General features: G+C 38.7%; 1 protein-coding gene across 1 annotated transcript in view; it reads left to right on the plus strand.

Annotated features, from left to right (window-relative positions):
- ABCA7 (ATP binding cassette subfamily A member 7) overlaps positions 1-21,567 on the plus strand; it is an 882,362-nt gene that overhangs the window by 544,830 nt on the left and 315,965 nt on the right. Inside the window, exons 25-26 of the mRNA XM_044053819.1 lie at positions 2,248-2,296; positions 10,118-10,225. Coding sequence (XP_043909754.1) covers positions 2,248-2,296; positions 10,118-10,225 — 157 coding nt within the window. The remainder of the gene's footprint in view (positions 1-2,247; positions 2,297-10,117; positions 10,226-21,567) is intronic.

Raw genomic sequence — 21,567 nt, forward strand, 5'->3', positions numbered from 1 at the left:
GTCAGTCAGGACATTTGTCTCCCTGCATTAGTGGCAGGAAACTGATGTGCAATTTTATTAAAGTACTTGCGGTGGTTCACATGTCTAATACAACCACTACAATGGCACCAGTAGTGGTTTAAGATGAAATCATAAACTAAAATGAGTCACTGAGAGCCACCACATTATCAAGAAATGAATCTGTCTGTTAAATTACATCACAAAATAAAATACATAGTAATGTAAGCATGTGTGTGTGGTTCCGCTTTTGATGAAAAACACCATAGTGCAAAGATGACTAACATCATATATGTACTCCCTGATAGTGATGATCTCAGGGTAATGCAAAAATAATTCCCACCTAAGCAGTAACATTAATAGAAGAAAAAATTGCAAATCATTTTTATCCACCATTATGTTAGGGGTATAGTCTGAAACCCCATGTAACCATTTTTGCAATGCCGTATAGGTATGCAAATGTCTCTGCGGCTCTGTAAAATCCATTTGGCATTCAGAATTTTTAAGAAGTAACCTGAAATCTCTAGCTGTATATAACTAGCTTTACATTAACCTGAAATCTTTAGCTGAATATAACTAGCTTTACATTGCAGCATAATACATGATTTGAAATGCACATTCAGCTAAGATTACTACCGATCTATGAAACAAATTCAGTTTTCAAAGTTTTAAAATTAGCTCCCAAGAAAAAAATGTGGGTAAACCATATTGAATGTAATGCTTTGCTGAACCATCAGCTGTGTTCTGGGCCCCATGTTTGTGTTCTTAGCTCATACTTTCTTTGGCATATCAGTTGAAATTTTTAAATAATATTCATGGCATTCAGTTGATTTTCTGCTTTATGGTAACCATGATAAATGGAAGGCATCTGCTGAACTCAGTAGTATTATTTATTTATACACATACATACATATACAAGTCCAGGAGGACGACCCCTGAGAAGATGCCCTTTTTGCTCTGTTGATAACCTGCAATAAAGGAGTTTTTGCAATTCCATTAACCAACTTGAGCAATTCTTACATGGTTGTTTCAAAATTTCAGTAGGTTAGTCTTCTCCCATACCCCTGATTTATTAAATTATCTCTTCTAGCCCTGCTTGCTAAGGAAATAAGGGCTTTTTCTTGGACTTAGCAAGAGTATCATGCTGATTTACCACCATATGCATAATTTTTATGATAGTCTTCCACATTGGAAACCTTTCTTTTATATTCAGAAAAGTATAATCCCAAACTGTGATGTTTGTTTTCAACATCATTAGTACCAGTTTGCAAACTGAAGTGCACAACTATGCTAATTATTTTTCAGTGCAGTCACGATTGTATTAGGCCATGCACCCACGTGTGTGTGTGTGTGTGTGTGTGTGTGTGTGTGTGTGTGTGTGTGTGTGTGTGTATGTGTGTGTGTGTAATGTGTCTGGTACTACTATCATGAGGCATGCCATGGGCAGCACTAAAGGTATGCATTTCTGAGTTACAGAAACCCTCATCATTAATTATTACATTGTCGTACTCTATTTGAAGTCCATCAGATGATATATATTTTTATAATTATCTCATATTTTCTCATCGGGTGAAAAAGTAAAGATCTCACAGATGTAGATAACTTATTTTAAGCACTTGTTGATATAGCTCTCTTGGTTTTCACCATTTTTCAAGATATGAAAGTGCTGCAGATCACCAGGTGTTTAAGGTATACCCTCCATTTACATGTTAATCTTAAAATGTAAGAAGCTTACATTGTTTTCCTGTTCCTTGTAGAAAATGATTCACTTTCACATCCATAAGCACTGTTACTCCTAAAATGCTCAACATATTTAATTAAAACAAAGTTGTGGTCCTTAGAGTAACACTTAAAACCATTCCTATGCAATTGTGACCCAGATGGGAAATGAATTACGGAGGTTTCTTGTTGAAAATCGCAAAAACCTCCAGAAATTGTGCTGAGGGGAGCAACATGCAGCCCAGGCCACTCGCTCTAATGCCATGTCGCCATCTCATTTAGACACATTTCACGAGAGAAAATGTATTTGTTGTATTCTTTTAATTTGCCTGTCTTGCATTGATATTGCATGATGACATAATCATGATGTTGTAAAATGTACAGTTATATTGTTCGTGAAAATAAAAGTTTTAAATAGTCTTAGGTTTTCTACATTTCTATGTCTTATTGAAGTTTTAAGTAAGTTATTAATGTAACCAGAGAACAGAAGTGAGATATGCCAAGACATCAGTGTTAACATTTTTTTCCTAGATCTTCCTTAAAGTTGCTGAAGACACTGGTGTTGATTCTGATCCTACAGGTAATGTTTATATTTTCAAGTTTGATATTTACTGCTGCTTTAGAAATGTTTATGATTTAGATTTAAAGGGGGGGTACCACATAGTTTGTAGTCTTCCGCATAACGCTTGACTACAATATTTTTCCTACATTAGAGTTCTTTTGAGGAATGTAGTGCATCATTTATCGAGTCCTGAAAAATCGGGAATACCTGATTAAAAAAAAAAATCTCTTTCCTGAATGAATGAATGAAATTTGTGTTCTGTTTTGTGTTTTTGCAGTTCCTCTATAAAAATGTTGGAATGTAAACAGTAATAGTAATTAAAATATCCGGTGGGACTTGAGTGTTTATTGTAACGTTTCACTTACATGGTATGATACAGGACTAAAAAAGTGGAACCTGTGTTGAGAGACAGCCTTACGAGACTATCTGCAAATATGTACAGCTGAATATATATTTCTGTATTATTCTGTATTATAGAGCTAAATTGTTGCTTAGATATCTGTTGTCTTAGTGTTCTGCAAATATACAGAGATCAGTATATATTTTTTTGGTTTTATAATTTGCACTCTCATTCCTCACATCTCTGTTGAACCCCCCCCCCCCTTCCCTGTTCTTGGTTGTAGTTTAAATTTGGTGGCTTTTGCAGTGCCCGCCCCACTGTAGATTTGATCTAGGACAGTCCCCCAGTCCCATCTCTTTACTGCATTCTACCTAATAAACCCTTTCTGCACTTGCTTTTAGTCCTTTTTAATTTAATTACATTTTTTCAAACTGTGTGTGGACTAATATTGCTACATACTCAAGCGTGCCAGCTTGCACTGCATGTGAATTGTTTTTACTACTGTTTTTGCTACTTTTCTGAAAAAAAAATATATATATATATTTGTAAGCCTGTTTCCTACCTTTCCTGTAATTAGTGTTCCAGATACAGATTTGCTGTATCCAGGACTATTTGTAAGCTTCTGAGCCCCCAAGCCTTTCTGTGTTGGAGGGAAGCCTTCTAGCTTATCAGTGGGAGTGGTAAGCACTAGGTAACCTGTCTACCACATAGGGAGTGGTTCTGGCCCAGAATTTGTAGTTATTGGCCGTTTGGGCGGTCTTCCATCTCTCTCAACTTTCTGATTTGAAGGCCTGCATTTGCACATGTTTCTGTCCTGTAACTCCTAGGCCCATCTCATTTGCTCACTTAATTTAATTTTTTTATTTATTTATTTTTTTATCTGCTTTTACTGTATTTGTGTTTCTTCCTACTTTATTTTGCTTTTGCGTCATCTTAAAAGTACTCAATTGTATTTATTACTGCTTGGTCTAACTCATTCTAAGCCTTTTAGTTTAAGCACCTGGGCTTCAGACCAGTTGTTTTACATTAGGAAGGTTTGTGGTCTGCACTGTGGTGGCAGGACAGGTAGCTTACATCCTTCTAAGTTGGGAACTGCTGATTGAGGGCTCAGTGTCTGTTATTCTAAAAGTGTATTAATTCTGTTTTAAGCACTTGGGCTTCAGGCCAGTTATTTTACATTAAAACGGTTCGTGGTCTGCACTCTTGTGGGAGGAGAGGCTGGACTCTGCCCTTTTAGCTGGGAATCTCTGGTTAAAGGCTTATAGTGCCTGCATATCTAAACTGCTTCTTACTGAAATTGGTACACCTTGTTTGCTGTAGCATAGACTAGATCCAGGCCTGCTGAATCTAGCTTTGTTTGTATAACTTGAGCACAAATCCAGGCATTCTTTAAAGTATTCAATTGTATTTATTACTGCTTGGTAGTAACTTGATTAAAATGTAGCTATCATTCTAAGTCTTTTGGATTAAGCACTTGGGCTTCAGACCAGATGTTTTACATTAGGAAGGTTTGTGGCCTGCACTGTGTTGGCAGGGCAGGTAGCTTACATCCTTCTAAGTTGGGAACTGCTGATTGAGGGCTCAGTGTCTGTTATTCTAAAAGTGTATTAGTTCTGGTTTAAGCACTTGGGCTTCAGACCAGTTATTTTACATTAAGAAGGTTTGTGGTCTGCACTCTTGGGAGAAGAGGCTGGACTCTGCCCTTCTGAGCTGGGAATTTCTGGTTAAAGGCTTATAGTGCCTGCATATTTGAACTGTTTTGTACTGAAATTGGTTCACCTTGTTTGCTGTAGCATAGACTAGATTCAGGCCTGCTGAATCTAGCTTTATTTGTATGCTTGTTGTTTGTTTGCTTGTTATTTCCCTGAAACGCTAATTCCACCTAAAACGTGTTCTTTTCAGTGCTTCTGTGGATCCCTGGTGATATCTGCATTGCTTACTGTACTTATTTCCTTGTTTCACTTGAAAGAAAGTTTTACTGTTTGTCATCTTTGCATTTAAGTTATCTGTAACACATTGCATTTAAGTTACCTGGCACTTGCTCACTAAAGCAATTATATAAGTCAGCACTAAAATATTAAAAGCACTACACCCTCACAAACTCCCCTTGAGTACCTCGTTCCCCATTGACCCTTTTTTTTCAATTATAAAGGAATTCCCAATACTATTCTAGCATGTCCAAAGGTCAGTTGTCAATCTCCTCTCCGGTCCAGCCGGTGAATCTGGGAATCTTGAGGCAATGTTACAACTGCCTCATGTACACAGGCAACCCTCTCCTCCTCCCAATAAATTCCAACACGTGAGAGATGCAACCATATAGCCATACTGGAGGCTAAGCTCTCTCAACTCAGTACTGGTGAAACTAGTCAGGAGGAGAAGGAAACCACACTCACCACAATTCCAGTCTCACATAGACCTACCACGACAGCAAACCAAACACATAAACACACAAAAACATACTCGGAGGCTCTAAATAAAAATCTGCCTAAGCAGCAGAGACCTCCAAAGCAGACACCCAAGCAACCGCTACCCCAAAACAAAACACGTGCAACACATAGCTCACAAAGCCAGTGTGCTGAACAGTCACAGCCCTTAAGGCTAAACAACACACCTGATACACTTGTAATAGGTGACTCTCTATCGTCAGGCACACTGACGTCCTGCTCACCAGGCTGAACAAGGAGAAGGTCACGGTGAGCTGCCTGTCGGGCGCTAGGATCTGCCACATAACACAAGCACTCAGGTCACTCCAAGGCAAGTACAAATATGACTCTGTCATTGTCCATGCTGGTGTGAATGACCTGAGACGTACCTCCCTGGACTACATGAAAAGAGACATAGAGGAGTCTCTGAGCATGTAGCCCAGGCCAGTATGATCCTGACCTTGAGTAGCATCTTACCCACACCAAGAATGATGCCACAATATGAAGACAAGATAATCAATTTCAACAATTGGCTTAAGTATTGGTGTCATTCAAAGGGGATCCAATGCCTGCCAGCCTGGGATGACATGCTCGACAAGCCGCGATGCTTCGCTAGGGATGGCTTGCACCTGTCACCCCTGGGCTTTCGGATATTGGCAAAGGCTTTTGCTACCCCCATAGTGCCTTTTTTAGGCAAGGCTCAAAAGGCAAACCCACCTCCATAGGTATCACAAGGGATAAGAAACTAAGAGTAATGCTACTCAACGCCAGAAGTCTAAACCTCAAGATGCATGCACTCGAAACTCTCCTTAGCATGGAAAACATTGATATCTGTGCAGTAACAGAAACCTGGTTCAAGGTTCCCGAGAGCACCCCAGCACTACCAGGTTATACCTCATACCAAGCTTTTCGGCTCCAAAACTTGGACCGAACCACAAAAGGAGGGGGAGTATCAATATTCGTCAAAGATACCCACACCTCCAGGTTGGTGGCACAGCACGAAGCATCAGAGACTATCCATGTGCAACTAACAGTGGGTAAAACTGCCTTCCAGTTTATAGCCTGCTACAGACCACCCTCCCAAACCCAGGAACCCCACTCGGCCTTCCTGAGAACACTGGAAAATATGAAGGTCTCTCAAAACACCATTATATTGGGCGACTTCAGCTACCCAAACATAGACTGGGAGCATTACTCTAGCTCCAACACCCTAGCCCAAAGGTTCCTAGAATTTATAAACTCAAATGCTATGGAACAACTTGTTACCACTCCCACAAGAGGGGAAAACATACTGGACCTGATCATCACCAACATGGGGACTCTATGCTCCAGACCAGAAGTGTATCCCTCACTGGTAAGATCAGACCATAAACTAATTTCACTGGATATTCACATCCCGACTCCACCCTCTGCCCTGAAAACCACAGTGAAAAACTTCTCTAAAGCAAATTTCACACTCCTCAAAATCGAGGTGGAATCCTTCAAAGCCCCCGGGCCTGTGGAAAATACGTCCCAGACCACAGAATCCTTTATAAACGCATTCTATGAACACCTTCAGGAATGCATGGATCATGCAATCCCAAATAAAACCAAGACCCAATCCTCCAAAGGCAGACGTCCTGTCTGGTGGACCCCAGCCATAAACAAACTATACAATAGAAGGAGGAAGCTACTACATGATAGAGCAAAATCCCAAAAAGGGAAGGCATCTCTAATCAGTATTAGCTAAAAACTACGGGCACTCATAAAATCGTCTAAGGCCAGCTTCGAGAGAAAAATTGCACAGGACACTAAGGATAATCACAAGGCTTTCTTTAGTTATGTTAGGAACCTGGGTGGGAATTCCCAGATATGCTCAGAATTAGTTCAAAATGACAAAAAATACACCAAACCCACAGACATTGCCAACATCCTAGCTGACCGGTTCAGCGCAAACCCCCCCCCCATCCCCACCAAAAGGGCAAATATCTATCCCAGCAGTGCTGCCCCCCTGACATCTCAGATGCTCAGTTAAGAGCTGCCTTCTCCAAAGCAAAAAACACAGTATCAATGGGACCAGACGGTGTCCCGGGCTGCGTCCTACATGAACTCCAAGAAGAGCTAAACCCAAACATAAAACTACTGTTCAATCTCAGCCTTACTACAGGATATGTACCCAAAGAGTGGTGTACAGCAACAGTGGTCCCTCTCCACAAAGGTGGTGCCTCAGCGGATCCTGGAAACTATCGCCCCATAAGCCTGACTAGCTTGGTCTGCAAAGCTATGGAAAGGATCATCATGGACCTCATAAATAAAGATATTGGGGACCTACAGACACTGGATCCTACCCAGTTCGGCTTTGTTAAGGGCAGATCCTGCCTCTTAAACCTAGTTGATTTCTTTAAAACAATCACCAAGGCCATTGACGAGGGGAAGGTGGTCCACACAGCCTACCTGGACCTTGCAAAAGCCTTCGATACAATACCCCACTCGGGCATTATAGATAATCTCACCAGCTTAAATATAAACCCCTATGTCACTAGATGGGTTGCAAACTGGCTCAAGGACAGAACCCACATGGTTAGAATTGCTGGAGCCATGTCAGACTCCAAACCAGTTACAAGTGGCATCCCACAAGGCTCAGTCCTGGGATCTCTCTTGTTCAGTATATATTTCTCGGAGGTACAGGCCAACAGGGAAGGACTGTGGCTGACCAAGTTCGCAGATGACTGCAAACTGGGCGCCATAATCGACTCTCCAGCTGACACAAGCATCCTCTAAAAGGGCCTCATAGAAACAGACAACTGGTGCCAGAGCCATGGCCTCAAGCTAAACGCCAAAAAGTGTATAGTCATCCCCTTTGGCAAAAACAAAGTGCCCACAAATTACCACATAGGTGGTAATCCATTAAGTACAGAAGAAGTAATTAGGGACCTGGGGACCCAAGTTGATAGCAATCTCTCATTTGACAACCACGTGGCCAAAGTGGTTAGAAAAACATTTTATGTAGCCCACCTAATCATGAAGGGATTCACATCTAGATCAGGGGAGGTCATCGTGCCTCTTTACTCATCCCTCATCAGGCCCATAATTGAGTACAATGCTCCTTTGGGATGTACCTTACCAGACACCTGCAGCAACTGGAAAGACCCCAAAAGTACCTCACCAAGAGGATCAAAGGGCTCAAACAGATGCCATATGCTGCCCGGTTAAAGAAACTCCAGCTCTACTCAGTGGCATACCGCCTGCTCAGAGGCGATCTGTGCCTGACGTATAAAGCCATGTCCAACACGGAATTAATGGACATGCTGCACCTCAGAAAATTCAAATCCCATCGAGCTACGCGATCGAGAGACTTGAACCTCAGCACTGAAATAAATAGGACATGCTGGAGGGACAGATTCATAACCCAGAGGCTCCCTTCACTCTGGAATAAAATCCCAGTGCAGGTTAGGCAGAGTCCCTCATTGACTCTCTTCAAGAGGAATCTTGATGAGTTGATGGGAGATCGTAGGTTTACCCCGGGTATCACTTCTGTGTCACTGTTAGACAGAGGCACAGTATACTAACCTCGAAAAAAGGCATAGCAAAATTAATTTAAAATGGGTGGCGAAAGCCAAACACACTCTGGCTAGGCTTATAAATGCCCTAGTGCAGATAGCCTAGTATGAACCTATGAACCTATGAAATATATATTTGGCGTACTTGCATTTTTTTTTTTACTCTGCCACCATCAGGTTCATTTGTCTTTTGCTTGGTTGTTACTCTCAAGCAAGTAACTTAATCTGTTCTGATGGCTTGTTATAACAGTACATTTTTTCACTTGATTTTTTTTTTCTTGTGAAAGAGAGAGGCACCTTAATGGTCTTCTAAACCTGTACAAACTGTAGCATTAATATTTATTCTAGCTGCTTTGTGAGTGACTGGCTGCATTTTTCTGATTTGAAAAGACTTTGCATTGACAGTATTTCCTCTTTTCTTGGAAGTTGCATGACTTAGAGGGAATGTGTGGGTGGGTTTGGTGGTGGGGTGCATTAATCCCTCATCTCTCTCTCTATGCAGAGGCAAATTCCTGACTTACAAGTGCACATACAATACTTTTACCTGCACAAAATTATCTAAAAGTATGCATTGATTGGCACAGTGACAGCTTTGCTGTCTCAGTCTTAACTTTTCGACTTTCCTTCCCAGCTGGGAAAACTTCTGTTCAATCTGGATGTGCTCCCTATGTTTGCATAGGAATTTGCCGTTGCTTTTGTTGCCTTCTGTACCCAAAGACAAACTGTGGTGGAGCTGCTGATTCTTCAGTTTGCCTTATATGTGTGTGTTTGTCTGTGTGTGTGTGTGTGTGTGTGTGTGTATATAGATATATATATATATATATATATATACGCACGCCTCCCTTGTGTGAGTGAGACAGTGTGCATATGTGTCCTTGATAGACTGACATTCTTTTAGGATTAGTTGCTATGCCTTGCCATTGAGTAATAGGATAGACTCTGGTTTCCTCACAGTCCTTAAATGGACAGACTGGATATCAGATCATGTATGAATGACTCCTACATTATGTAATCCTACTATTTTCGTAAGTGGCCTCTTCTTGCCTTTATTTTATTTTATTCTGTTTTATTTATTGCTTGAGTGACTGTTTTGTTAACCAGGTAGGTTGAATGGTCCAAAGAAATTTTTCAGCCACTATTCAGGCCAAAGCCATAACATTTACAGCAGTAAAAAAAAATAAAACCAATTAATTTAGACAGATTATTTTAGAGAGAAGAAGAAATGATTTCTGATCAGAATTAATAGCCAAAGAATTCTCACAATAAGGATTCACACAGAATGCAAGTTATTCTGACCTGGAGAGAAAATCATAATTCATAGTAAACTTAATATGAAGTGGATCTGGTCAACATAACTTTAAAACTTGTTGCAATGTACTACTCAGAGATTGTGTAAGCTTTTTATTTTTTGGTGACATTTTTTGATGGCTTACTACCAGTCTTTTTTTTTCTGGCATGAGGGGCTGTCTGGTATGATTTGTTTTATAAATAATTTGCTGAAGGCTGAGAATGAGATGATAGTATTATGTCTTCATAGATGGTTCTATACCAACCTGCAGAACAAGGCTTGGACCAAGCTCAAACTTCTCACTACCGGAGATCACAGAGGAGAATGGATGTCTACATGAAACTGGAGGAGAATCTGGTAATAAATAACATTGTTTTGTTTTTATGAACTTCATGTTCGTGTTGCTGTTTTCGAAATCCAAATATTAATTTTTGGAAATTGGAGGGTATATGGTTGCCAACTTAGAAATGTGAATACTTTTTTTTTATTTCAAATGCATAAGAATATATATTTTGTTAATTTATTTGATTAATCAGTATCAAAACATAGTCCATATTTTTTTGTATGTATGAACTTGGGAGAAAGTTCTTAAGTTATAATACAGTCTATTTCTTAATATAGAAATCAGTAAATAGTTTGTTGCTTTGCACTACAATTCAATTCTCGTTATGCATAGCAGAATGCAGATAATGAATCTTGTTATATTCTGCTTCCATATAAGTAGCGACACAGAAGATGTAGAAGGAAAAGTAAACATTTTGTTCAAGAGACAAAGACATGCATCAAGGTTAATAATATCCAGAAAGGCTGGAAAAGAAATTGGTAAGAATGAAAAATTTGTATAAAAGCATGGCATATCCTAAATTATTTATGCTTAGCAGTAAGGCAGGAGAGGATTATGCACTTAAAGGAGAAACAGTAGCAACAACAGAGGTGAAAATGGGCCTGAGGTAGTCTTATTAGAATATCAAAAAGTAAACAAGCAATAATACAGAAAAGAAAGTAAGTTTGGTGACATGCTGGGATCCATAGGACGAGGCCTTGCTTGCAGGAAACAAGCAGTTTGTGCCTCCTGACAGATATGACAACCAGATTCATAAATGTCCTCAATGTTGTGTATCTTAGGCAGTGCAGATGTCATCTGTTATGTATGTGTAACAGGCTTGTGGTTTATTAACAGAATCACTTGCCAGTCATAACCCTCATAATGTCCAATACGTGTAAAGGCAGGCCACACTGAGGAGGACAGAGCACCATGGAATGCAACCGCGCAAAAGAATGACATCTGTAGTGACCTATGTCCATAGTGCATAGCCGGCCTTAGGCATAGGCTAACTAGGTGGCCGCCTAGGGCACCACTCTGTCCGGTATTTATTTGGTCTAGGTAAACCAGGATGGTGGTACCAGAGATGTTTTGGGGTTCAATTAATGCTACACAATAAGGCCTGTACTTGTTGCTGTGCACCTTATGTGCTTAGAACTGATTACTTGACTGTTTGCCATGCGACAAGTAGTCAGTTTAATTGTAATTTGCTGTATGAAAATGATTCAGAGTTTGTGTTTCACAGCTAGTGTGCAGTTGCAGAGTGATTGATTTGTGGTGGTTGCGACTGCTGGAAAAAGTAATGGTTTAAAGGACAGTGTGATGACTGGAAATGATTATTCCTAGATAGTTTGCATGCTTGAAATTATTGGTTGCTGTGATTTGGCAAAATACATAAACATTTGATAAATATGTTATACACATAAAGAATTCAGTATATAGGTAGTCTAGAAAACACTATCTTTATTCTTGTATTAAACTAGTTTTTCTGGTTTTGTAGGATTGCATGAAGTGGAAAACAACCCACAGTTAAATTTAGAATGAAAGAATAAGAAATGAAAATGACATTCTGTTAGACTTCAGCAGAAAGATAACTTGCTGAATTCATCAGTCTGATGTCCACAGATTTGTGGTAGAGAAGGCAGTCTGACAAAAGTTGGATATTTCTGGCATTATATTTTGAAAACTCTCATTCCAGGACTGTAATAAGAAGTCCTGTGTTTTATTTTTCGTCACAACTTGAAGCATTGCAGCAAAAAGTAGCAGCAGCATACTAGATGGAAAAAGTCATCAAAACAAGCAATTTCAAGTGTTCATAATTCCTATAAACCAACCTGCTATTCAAAAATGAGTAATTTCCAATGATCAAGCTAGCAGTGAACCAGAAACTTTCATTAGGCAGAGTACCCATTAACTTAAATATTTTTATTTGTGCATTGCCTCTGAGACACTTGTTTCCAATGGTTACCTATCTGTAAACCAAAAAAATGGATAGTAGAGAGACACACCAGCTGTTGAGGAGGTAATCACTAAAGATACTGACCCAAGAAAAGCAGTCCAAGACAGGTGACAAGGGTGTTTGTTTGAGAAGGTGCAGTTAATGCATACAAACTTCGATGAACATTGAAAAAACGAAGACTGAAGTAGCAACAGTCACCAAAGAGAAAATGTATCTGTAAAATTGCCATCAAAAGATGGTGGACCTCAGTGAAACAGACTGTAGGGAGGGCTTGTCTGGCAATGGAGAATGCAGGAGGTACTGCCAGAAGAATGGCCACTACATTGAACAAAATTGACTGTGCAAAAGAGTTGCCGTTGAAAGTTTGAATATAGTAAATGTGATCAAGCAGCAAAAATGTTAATGAAAACAGAGAGGACGTATATTAATTGTGAGATTGTGGGATCTTGGAACATTTATATGCTCTGAGGTACAGTAAACTTAGACTTAGTGCATATAAGTCTCACGGAGTTAGCAGGGCATAGCCACCGCTTCTTTGGGGAGTGCATTGGATAAACCTCCTTTACAAGATTACTTAAATGAGTTTCAAAAGTCTTTGTTGTTGGTGTTGAATCACACTAAGTGTTGTGACTCTCATTATTAGGTTCCTCACTTCCTGTTGGGAGTCATGAGTGTTTGGCAGTTCAGGGTTCTAATGTCAAAGGTGGTGAATAGGTGGATAGACACCTGCTTCCAAAATCAGTGCAGAGTCCAAAACTCCTTGCCATAATGATTAACTGCTTTGGGTTGGAGCTGGGTTTCTTCAGTTCTGTAGGTGAAATTGTCATGTCTGGCTTTGCGTTCTCTGTCAGACATTGGAAGTCCTTCAAGAGGGTTAAGAATCCTGTCTATTTTTCAGGGGCTGGAGTCACCATGTCCAGATGAGCCCATGCAGATTTCATGTCATCTACAAAACTGTTAATTAAGGGAGAGACCACCCAGGAGCTCTGCAAGGGGGCCTTGCAAATGTTTTCTAGTCTGTGCCGAGAAAGTACATCGATGGGTGGCCACTCATTCTTTTCCAGTTTCAATCATGGGAACCGATATGAAAGGGGACACCCTAAGGTGAGGAGGAGGATACCCCAAGGAAGCAAACATCATGATAATGGTGTCAATTCATGCAGGAAATAAAGCCAGGTTTTATCCAGAGAGTAATACTGGGACTGGCAATATGTAATCAATGCCACGGGACACTGGAGCTGACAAAGAGCAGTCTGATGCTGAAGCTGACATCATGTAGGCTGCTGATTTGTAGCAGAGGCAGGAATAAGCCAATGCTGGGTAAGTTTCAGGAAAAGTGGTGTCTAGGTGAGCAGCATGGGTAAAACTTGATAGGCCAATGACAGAGCTGATGTCTGATAAACAGTGCTTCAGCCTGGTGGTTGGAACTGTGGATTGGGCTGGATGTCTATTGATGGGTCTGGAAGTTAGAGCTGGATAGAAAGATGCCTGTATCTAGACTTGAGCTATGATACTGTAGATTATAAAGAGTCCAAGAGAGTTCTCAAAATTAACAGGAAACCTGCCATTCCTGAAGTTACCCATAGGAGTGGGGGGGGGGGGGGGGTTTGAAGATTGCAGACCTGCTTGTTACAGGGCAGCTGAGACCACTTTTTGGAGTGTCCTGTAGACCAGAGTGTTTGTTAAATAAACCCAGTCAAATTAGGTCGTCTTAATGACATTGAAAAAATAAGAGCCAGCAAGAGAGAGAACAACACGTGATCAGGAGACAAGTTCATTGAACCTGAAGTCACAGAAAAGGACACAGTTTTGGGAGACTGAACCAGGATAATAATGTATGGTGCCTGTACTTTATCGGTACTGCTTGGATGAACCCACAGCAGCTGAACCCTGAGGAAGAAATGTGAATCCCATCACTTGAGGAGGAGACTTTGAATTTGACAAGGAAGTAAAAAAAGCCCTCAATCCAGCCCTTTGAACAGAAGGATAAAGCCCTTACTGTACCCCAGACAACCCATATTCAATTAACAGCATTTAAATTGGTGGGAAAAGATGGAGGCAAGGACTGGAGCGAGCATATGAGGCAGGCTTGCCTATCCTAGGGAGGGAGGCTGCCTAGATTCACTGAAATTACAGCGTTAAAAGCTGCTTGAGCTTCACACTGCAAATGGTATACCACTTGGTCACGAGGATGCAGATGAGCTGAACTGAGCATGCACCTCCCATAAGCAGACATTTTGAAGTATATAAGGCTGAGAGAGGGTCGCAGGGGGTTATGGCACACTCCCCAGCCACAGTATAACGCTGCACCAGCATCCCTAACCTCTTCACTGGAACCCAGATGAGGGTCATGTTGATCCCAGGCAGGCTGCAGTGGGTCCAGTACATTTGTAAAATGAGGGGGGGACTTAATGGCAGCTTGATGGTCAACTGTGGGGAGGGGGGCAGGGAAAAAATAGTAAAAAGCCCTGCAACAGAGTTTCCCTCTAGAGTCCTCTGTGCGCTCTTTTTTCATAAGCTTCTTTTGGTTGTGCACATAGTTTTGTAAGGCATTGCACCAGTGATGTCTTGTTATGACATTAAAATGCCTGCCTGGGAACTAGGAGACAGGTCATGCTCTAGCCCAAAGTAAATAATATGCTGGTTGAGGTTGACTGTTTCCCATAACATTCCACTTGAGTGCACGTGTAATTCTATTAAAGGCATGAGTAAGACAACTGATGGTCTGTCATTTAACAGTCATGGAGGGTATGGGTTGTGTAGCAGAAGTGAAATATTTTCAAGGGGAATGAGATTTTGGAGTTGAGTTGCAACAATTTTCAGAGTTCATCACCTAGACAGACTAGATGTGAATAAGGTGTGCAGCAGCGTAGAAGCAGCGCAGGTTGAACAATGGAATTTGATAGGAATGATTGATGTTTATATAAAAAGGATCAAATTTGGCACTTTTGAGCAAACTGAATTACTTGCTAGGCCAGTGAGAGGTAATGGAGCCAGTTAGGCAGCAAGTGGAGATTCAAGAGAAGGCTGCAGGGTCAGTTAAGACTCATGATCAAATTAAGTCACAGCTCTCCGGAATTGAAGACAAAACATGAAAAACAAACTCTAAGGTTATGTGACTTTTTGTAGGGAGAAGAAAAAAGTGATTCGTTGGACCACATGAGAAGTTATCTAACAGAATGGAGTGGTTTTACCAGAGACATGATGGGGGTTACAACTACAAAATGTTTCCAGTATGGAAAGCCCAGGCCAATAATGACTGAGTTTTTGACTTGAGAGAGAAAGCAAGTGAACAAGACCTCACTCTGATGGACCTCCTGCATATCCACAAAACAACCCCCCCACTCTGATGGACCTCCTGCATATCCACAAAACAACCCCCCACTCTGATGGACCTCCTGCATATCCACAAAACAAACAGCAGCAGAATTACCCATTTTAAACACTTAAAACCTTGCCTGTGATATAAATAAGACCTGCTGGAGAGACAGGAATGTATCCCAGAGACTTACCCTATCTGTGGAGTAGGCTCCCCCATCCATGTGAAGCAGAGTTGTTTCCTAGCAGAATTCAGATGCAACTTGGATAATTGGATGGGAAACAGGAAATTCATCCTTGGTTTGGCACCTGTGTCTCTAATAGACACATGCAACTTGTAAATGGTTCATCTCACAGGCCCTGCTTGTAAATGGTTCATCTCCCAAACCCCTGTTTACACTTATCAATGGTTTTAGAACTTGGCAGAGATTTGGGATGCATGGCTAGGCTTAAAAAGGCCCTTGTGGTTGTTAGCCTAGTAAACACCTATGACCCTATTATTCAGATGTACCTTTGAGGAGCCATTCTACATTTGTGGATGAAATGAGGGAGTGTACATGTAAAGGACTGAAATTTAATTTGGTCCCTTCAACACTGAAAGTAGTCTGGAATGGAAAAGTGTTGGTGTTTCACAATCTTGATGAGGTGATTAAAAACATTAGACTTGCCACCTATGGTGGCACAGTTAAAACTGGAGCAAATGAGAGAGGATTCAGCTGAACTGAGAGACGGTGATACGTCTAGGGGAAGAGAAAGATGAGTGAGAAAATCAAGTTAGGCAGAGAAGATTGCCCTGTTTTCAGCAGCAAACACAATGCAATATTGTTAGGCTACAGTGTTTGGCTTGAGCTGCTAGTCTGAGGGAAATTAAAGTTTGTAAATTGTGATGCATTAAATAAGACTGGGCAAGGAGGTTCCAAGATGGTCGTCGTCTAGAGTACACCTAGTTCACAGAGCTCCTCACAACTTTGGGAATACCAGCAATTTTAAATGCGGTGAGCCTGTTTATTTCGCAAGATATTCATAAAGTTACTTTCAAGGAATCAGCTTAAATACTTTTGAACTATTTTCTGACTAAAAATTACTTCAAAATTTAAGTAATTAATGTGATAACTCTTGGGGCCTTTGGATCAGTAGTCTCGTGCTCATTAGCAACACTGAAGATATTCATTCTCCCACTTCCAGAGACATTTTAACGATATGGCCGGTAATTCTGACAATATGGAAACTCAAGCTGCTAAGGCTAAATTTTCTGCATCTTTTTCTCCTGACAAAGATAGTAGCTCCAAAAGGTTAAGAACAAATAAACAGTTAACTGAAACAACTAAAATAAATCCTAAAGAAAAAATTTACTCTAATTTTCATCTTGACGAGTTAAAAGCGGTACTTCAACCTATACAGAGTTCTATTCAAGACTTCTCAGAGCAATTATCAGATTTTGGTAAATCTCTCTCTTCGATTACAAAAAGAATAGACTCACTAGAAAATACTCAACAAACAAATGAAACAGCCATAGATCTAATCAATAAAGAATTGCGCGCCAAAGATGTGGTTATTGCGGACATGCAAACTAAATTATTAGATCTAGAGGCGAGAAGCCGCCATAATAATATAATCATAGGAGATTTACCTGAAAGTTATGAGCATCAAACTCTTCTGACTATCACAAAACAAATATTCTTGGCTTTATTACAAAATTATAGTAATCCAGATACTCTCATAGTGGAGAGAGCGCATAGAGCACTTAAATCCCGTCAAGATGCGACAACTACGAGAATAGTATACACAAAGTTGCTGAATTTTCAAGATACCCAAAAAATTCTGATGGCAGCAAAAAGTCAAAAATTCCTTACCTGGAATAAACATAAACTTACATTCTCACAAGACTTACCCCCTCAAATAAAATTAAACAGGCAAAAGCTTTCCCCATTTTGCGCAGACTTGATCCAGAAAGGCATAAAATTTCGTATGCAATATCCCAACACGCTGTCATTCATTTACAAAGAGAAAAAATACTCAACAAACAATGCTCAGGAAGCGAAAGATATATTTTTTAATATATTCAAGACTTTTCCTGATAATGTTTTACCTAATAAATAGGTTTATGTTAAATGTTTGTTTAACATATCTAGTGAATAGTAACTCACAATGTAAATTTCAGTTAGTTGGAACCTTTTGGAATAAGTTATAATTATTCAATGTTAACTTAAACAAAACAAATCACATATATTCTCATATTTTTCCACCTGAAGTTTATTGAAAAAGATTTACTTGTTCAAACACTGTGAATGGACCACAAGATTTTTTTTCCCTTGTTCGCGTATGGGAACTATAAATCCAGATGGATGAAGCGATGGGGCTCTTTTTTCGGTGAACTCCAGATATCTCCTTTCGTCAGCAGGTCTGCGAGGTTCGACTGAGGGCATTTGAAAGAGAGATGGAAAAATGTCCTTTGTTCCGAATGAAATTTAGATACGAAGATCATCAGCGGAATCTAGGTGAGTCCATGCAATGTTTGGAACAATTGCTTTCAAGCGACACTGAAGGTGAGATCTCAAGTTATTCATATGTGTGGTCCTGAAGTTAGTTCGTCTAACTAGATTACTCAACCAGGCTTGAATAACGCTAATACATTGTTATACTCTAACCTGAGGTGATGCGTTTTCCATGTTATGGCAAGTTGGGTCAGTTTTTTGTCTGCAATAAACACAGTACTAATTTTGTAACTGTATGGCAGTCTCATTTTAATTTCAAACTACCATAAGACACTGACCTGGAGGGAAGAAGTAAACTGATGCTCTGGGTTTCCACAATGCACAACGCATAATCTCCTCTCAACCAGCCGAGAAATACTAATAAGAACTTTCCTAAAAAATGTCCGAACAAATGATATGAACCAGAGATACAAATGAGACATTTATTAAATGGTAGCTGTGAGATAATATGGTAATAAAAGGCTTATATAAGTTGTCTAGCAGACCTGTGTATAAATTTAGGGCTGGCAGAAGTAAAGATGTAAACTGTGATGGGAAGAGGGAAGAATAAAGTTCTAGACTGCGTGAGGTCACAACAGGTCACCTATGTGGTGGCAGTACTGCATTGAGGGAAAAACAACAAACCAGCATTTCAGTGGTGTTGCCCTTTGCAATATGAGTTGTCACTTGTGTGAAACAAACCCCACTCCACACACTTTTAGTAAGTAACTTTTGCTGAACAGCCTTATTCTTGTATATAATAGACATGTTTTACTTTCTAGGTGTAAAAGGATAAATTAAGCTAATAGTACGCTATACAGTTGCATATATGTAGATCTACAATATAATACTGGAGTTTAACCTAAACATAAGGTTTCAGGTCTATCTGATATAAAAAACCGAACCACTAAGAGGTCTTGAAAATTGAAATAGAATTTCAGAATGTCTAATATGACATTTTATGTAGCTTTATAAACCAGAGAACTATACCCAAATAAGGTTGGTTTGTGTTGTACAAACTTGGCAATGCTAACCAGATGGAAAAAGCAGTCTGAGTACTGAAATAATATTATTAGAATATGGTTTATTACTGACCTATGTAAATTGACTAAAATAAACATCTATAGTAAATTTGTGTCAGTAACATTTAAAATTGTTTACATATTTTAATATTTATGCACAAAAAGGTTTAGAAATGTTTTAATACTGTGTTACTTATTAAGATATACTGTTATCTTTACTTTTTCTTTTACAGTTTTGTTCTTATAAATATTGACTTGCAGAGTTTGAATTTATTATAATAAATATTAAATAATATAGCATTTTAATTATTTTTAAAAGAATTCTGTATATTGTTTTATTGTAACATTAGCAAAATAATAGGCCCTGTGAAGGGTTACCCTGAAATCGAATGTTACACTATAGGATGTTTCTACTGCTGTTATCATGTTTTCACTAGTTACATTTACAACAGGTGAAGCTTTAAAAAAGTTTAACAGTGGTAAATAAGTTTACTTGGTCATTAACAGGCATTCATTTGATATAGATATATATAATTATATAATTAACTCAATAAAATCTTCTCTTTTTATTTGTTTTTCATTTGGAGCTGTGAACAGGATGTTATGGAGTCTCTAGTTAGATTCGACATCTTGTTTCTTTAATATTATGTATATATGTATATATGTATTTAATTTAGGGTTTGTCCTTTTTAGGACAATATGTAAGGTAATTCCTACTTTCACTAACATTCTTCTAAATGTAAACACTTACCCTTTACTAAATATACATACTCCCTGTATTGTTAGGGGCAGGTGGATAGGCACCGGGGTGGGTATAAGGGAGTGGTACAGTTCCTTAAAGAAAACTTTATTGAAAATGTTTATTTTGCAAAACACTAGATATACAGAAAACATAATATTAAAGCCCACTATATCACTAATATATTAAGTCTTTATTTCTCTTTACAAAGATTCTTAATAGCATATGGTGAAGCCCTTACATATTGATTCATGGAATGTCAGGGGGCTAAAAAATAAAGGCAAAAAAGCATTATTATTTCATTTGCTATATAATTCTAAAGCTAATGTATGTTTCTTACAAGAAACTCATTTAACTAGAGAAGATTGGCTCAAAGATACAAAAAAGAAATGGATTAACAAAATAATTGCGGCTGGCAATAGCTCTAACTTAAAGGGGGTGGCTATATTAGTGAAACAGAATTTTCAAGGTAATATTGTCGATGAGAAATACGACTCTGAGGGCAGATGGTGTTATTTTACTGCCAACATTCACAACATAGATAAACCTTGTCTGATTCTTAATCTTTACAGTCCCTGTAATAATCAACATTTATTTATTTTACAGATTTATAACATTCTTGCTGCTTTTAAAGATCACTACATTATTGTGGGTGGGGATTGGAATTCTGTTATTAATCCTGATTTAGATAGATCTAGTAAATCACTTTCTTACAATTATCAAGCTTCACTAGCCCTGGAAAACTTGATGTCAGATCTAGAACTTATTGACCCTCTCTCCTCTACTGGTTATTCAGATAGTAAAGATATTTACACTTATTATTCGAGGTGCTACAATGCATAGTCAAGGTTAGACTTTTTTTTTATTTCAAACTCTCTTTCACATTTGTTAATTAATTTTTCTTTAGAGCCCAGATTTTTTTCTGATCATTCAAGGATCTCTCTTGTACTCAACACAGATTTAAATCTGTCACGCACGCACAGGGTAAATAAATGGACATTAAACAATAATTTACTTAAAAATGAGGAAATACAAAAATTATGCAAGGTAATAATAACTGAAATGTATAATAATCTTGATTCTACAAACATTCCCTATGATGTCCAATGGGCCGCATGTAAGGCAAGTCTGAGAGGTATGTTTATAAACAAAGCTTCATATCTTAAGAAACTTTATAATAAAAAAGAATTGTTTTTAAAAGGAAAAATTCAATCTCTTGAAGACATGCATAAATTGAACCCCAGTTCCTCATGTTATGAGCAAATTAGGGAATTGCAAAAAGAATTATTACTGCTACATCATAATAATCTTTCTATACTGGAACAAAGAATGATGGCTACTTACTCTGAATGGGCCCAAGTCCCTTCAAAAACACTTGCGAGAATAATTAAAAATAATCGAATTATACCTAGAGTAACGCCTATACAATATGAGAAGAGAATATACAGCACGGACAATGAGATCATTCAACTATTTACCTCTTTATATTCAGATGTGTATTCCAAAAAATCGAATGTAATCAATAATCAAGACATAGAGAGCTGTTTGTCTAATATTACATTTCCTAGACTAAATGAAGAACAACAAAACATACTTATAGCACCAATAAAGATTCATGAAATCATAGATTCTATAGATAGGCTAAAAGCTGGAAAATCCCCTGGTCCAGATGGCTTTACATCTGAATTTTTTAAAACTTTCAAACAGGAAGTAGCACCTTTTCTTTTCAAAGTTTATAAGTACATAATGATCAATGGTATAACAGATTTATACTGGAATACTTCAAAAACAATTCTAATCCTAAAAAACAATAAAGAAAAATCAGATCCGCATAATTATAGGCCAATCTCACTTATAAACATAG

The sequence above is a fragment of the Protopterus annectens genome, chromosome 13.part0 (assembly GCF_019279795.1).
Source record: "Protopterus annectens isolate FY-2018-M chromosome 13.part0, PAN1.0, whole genome shotgun sequence".
NCBI lineage: Eukaryota > Metazoa > Chordata > Ceratodontiformes > Protopteridae > Protopterus > Protopterus annectens.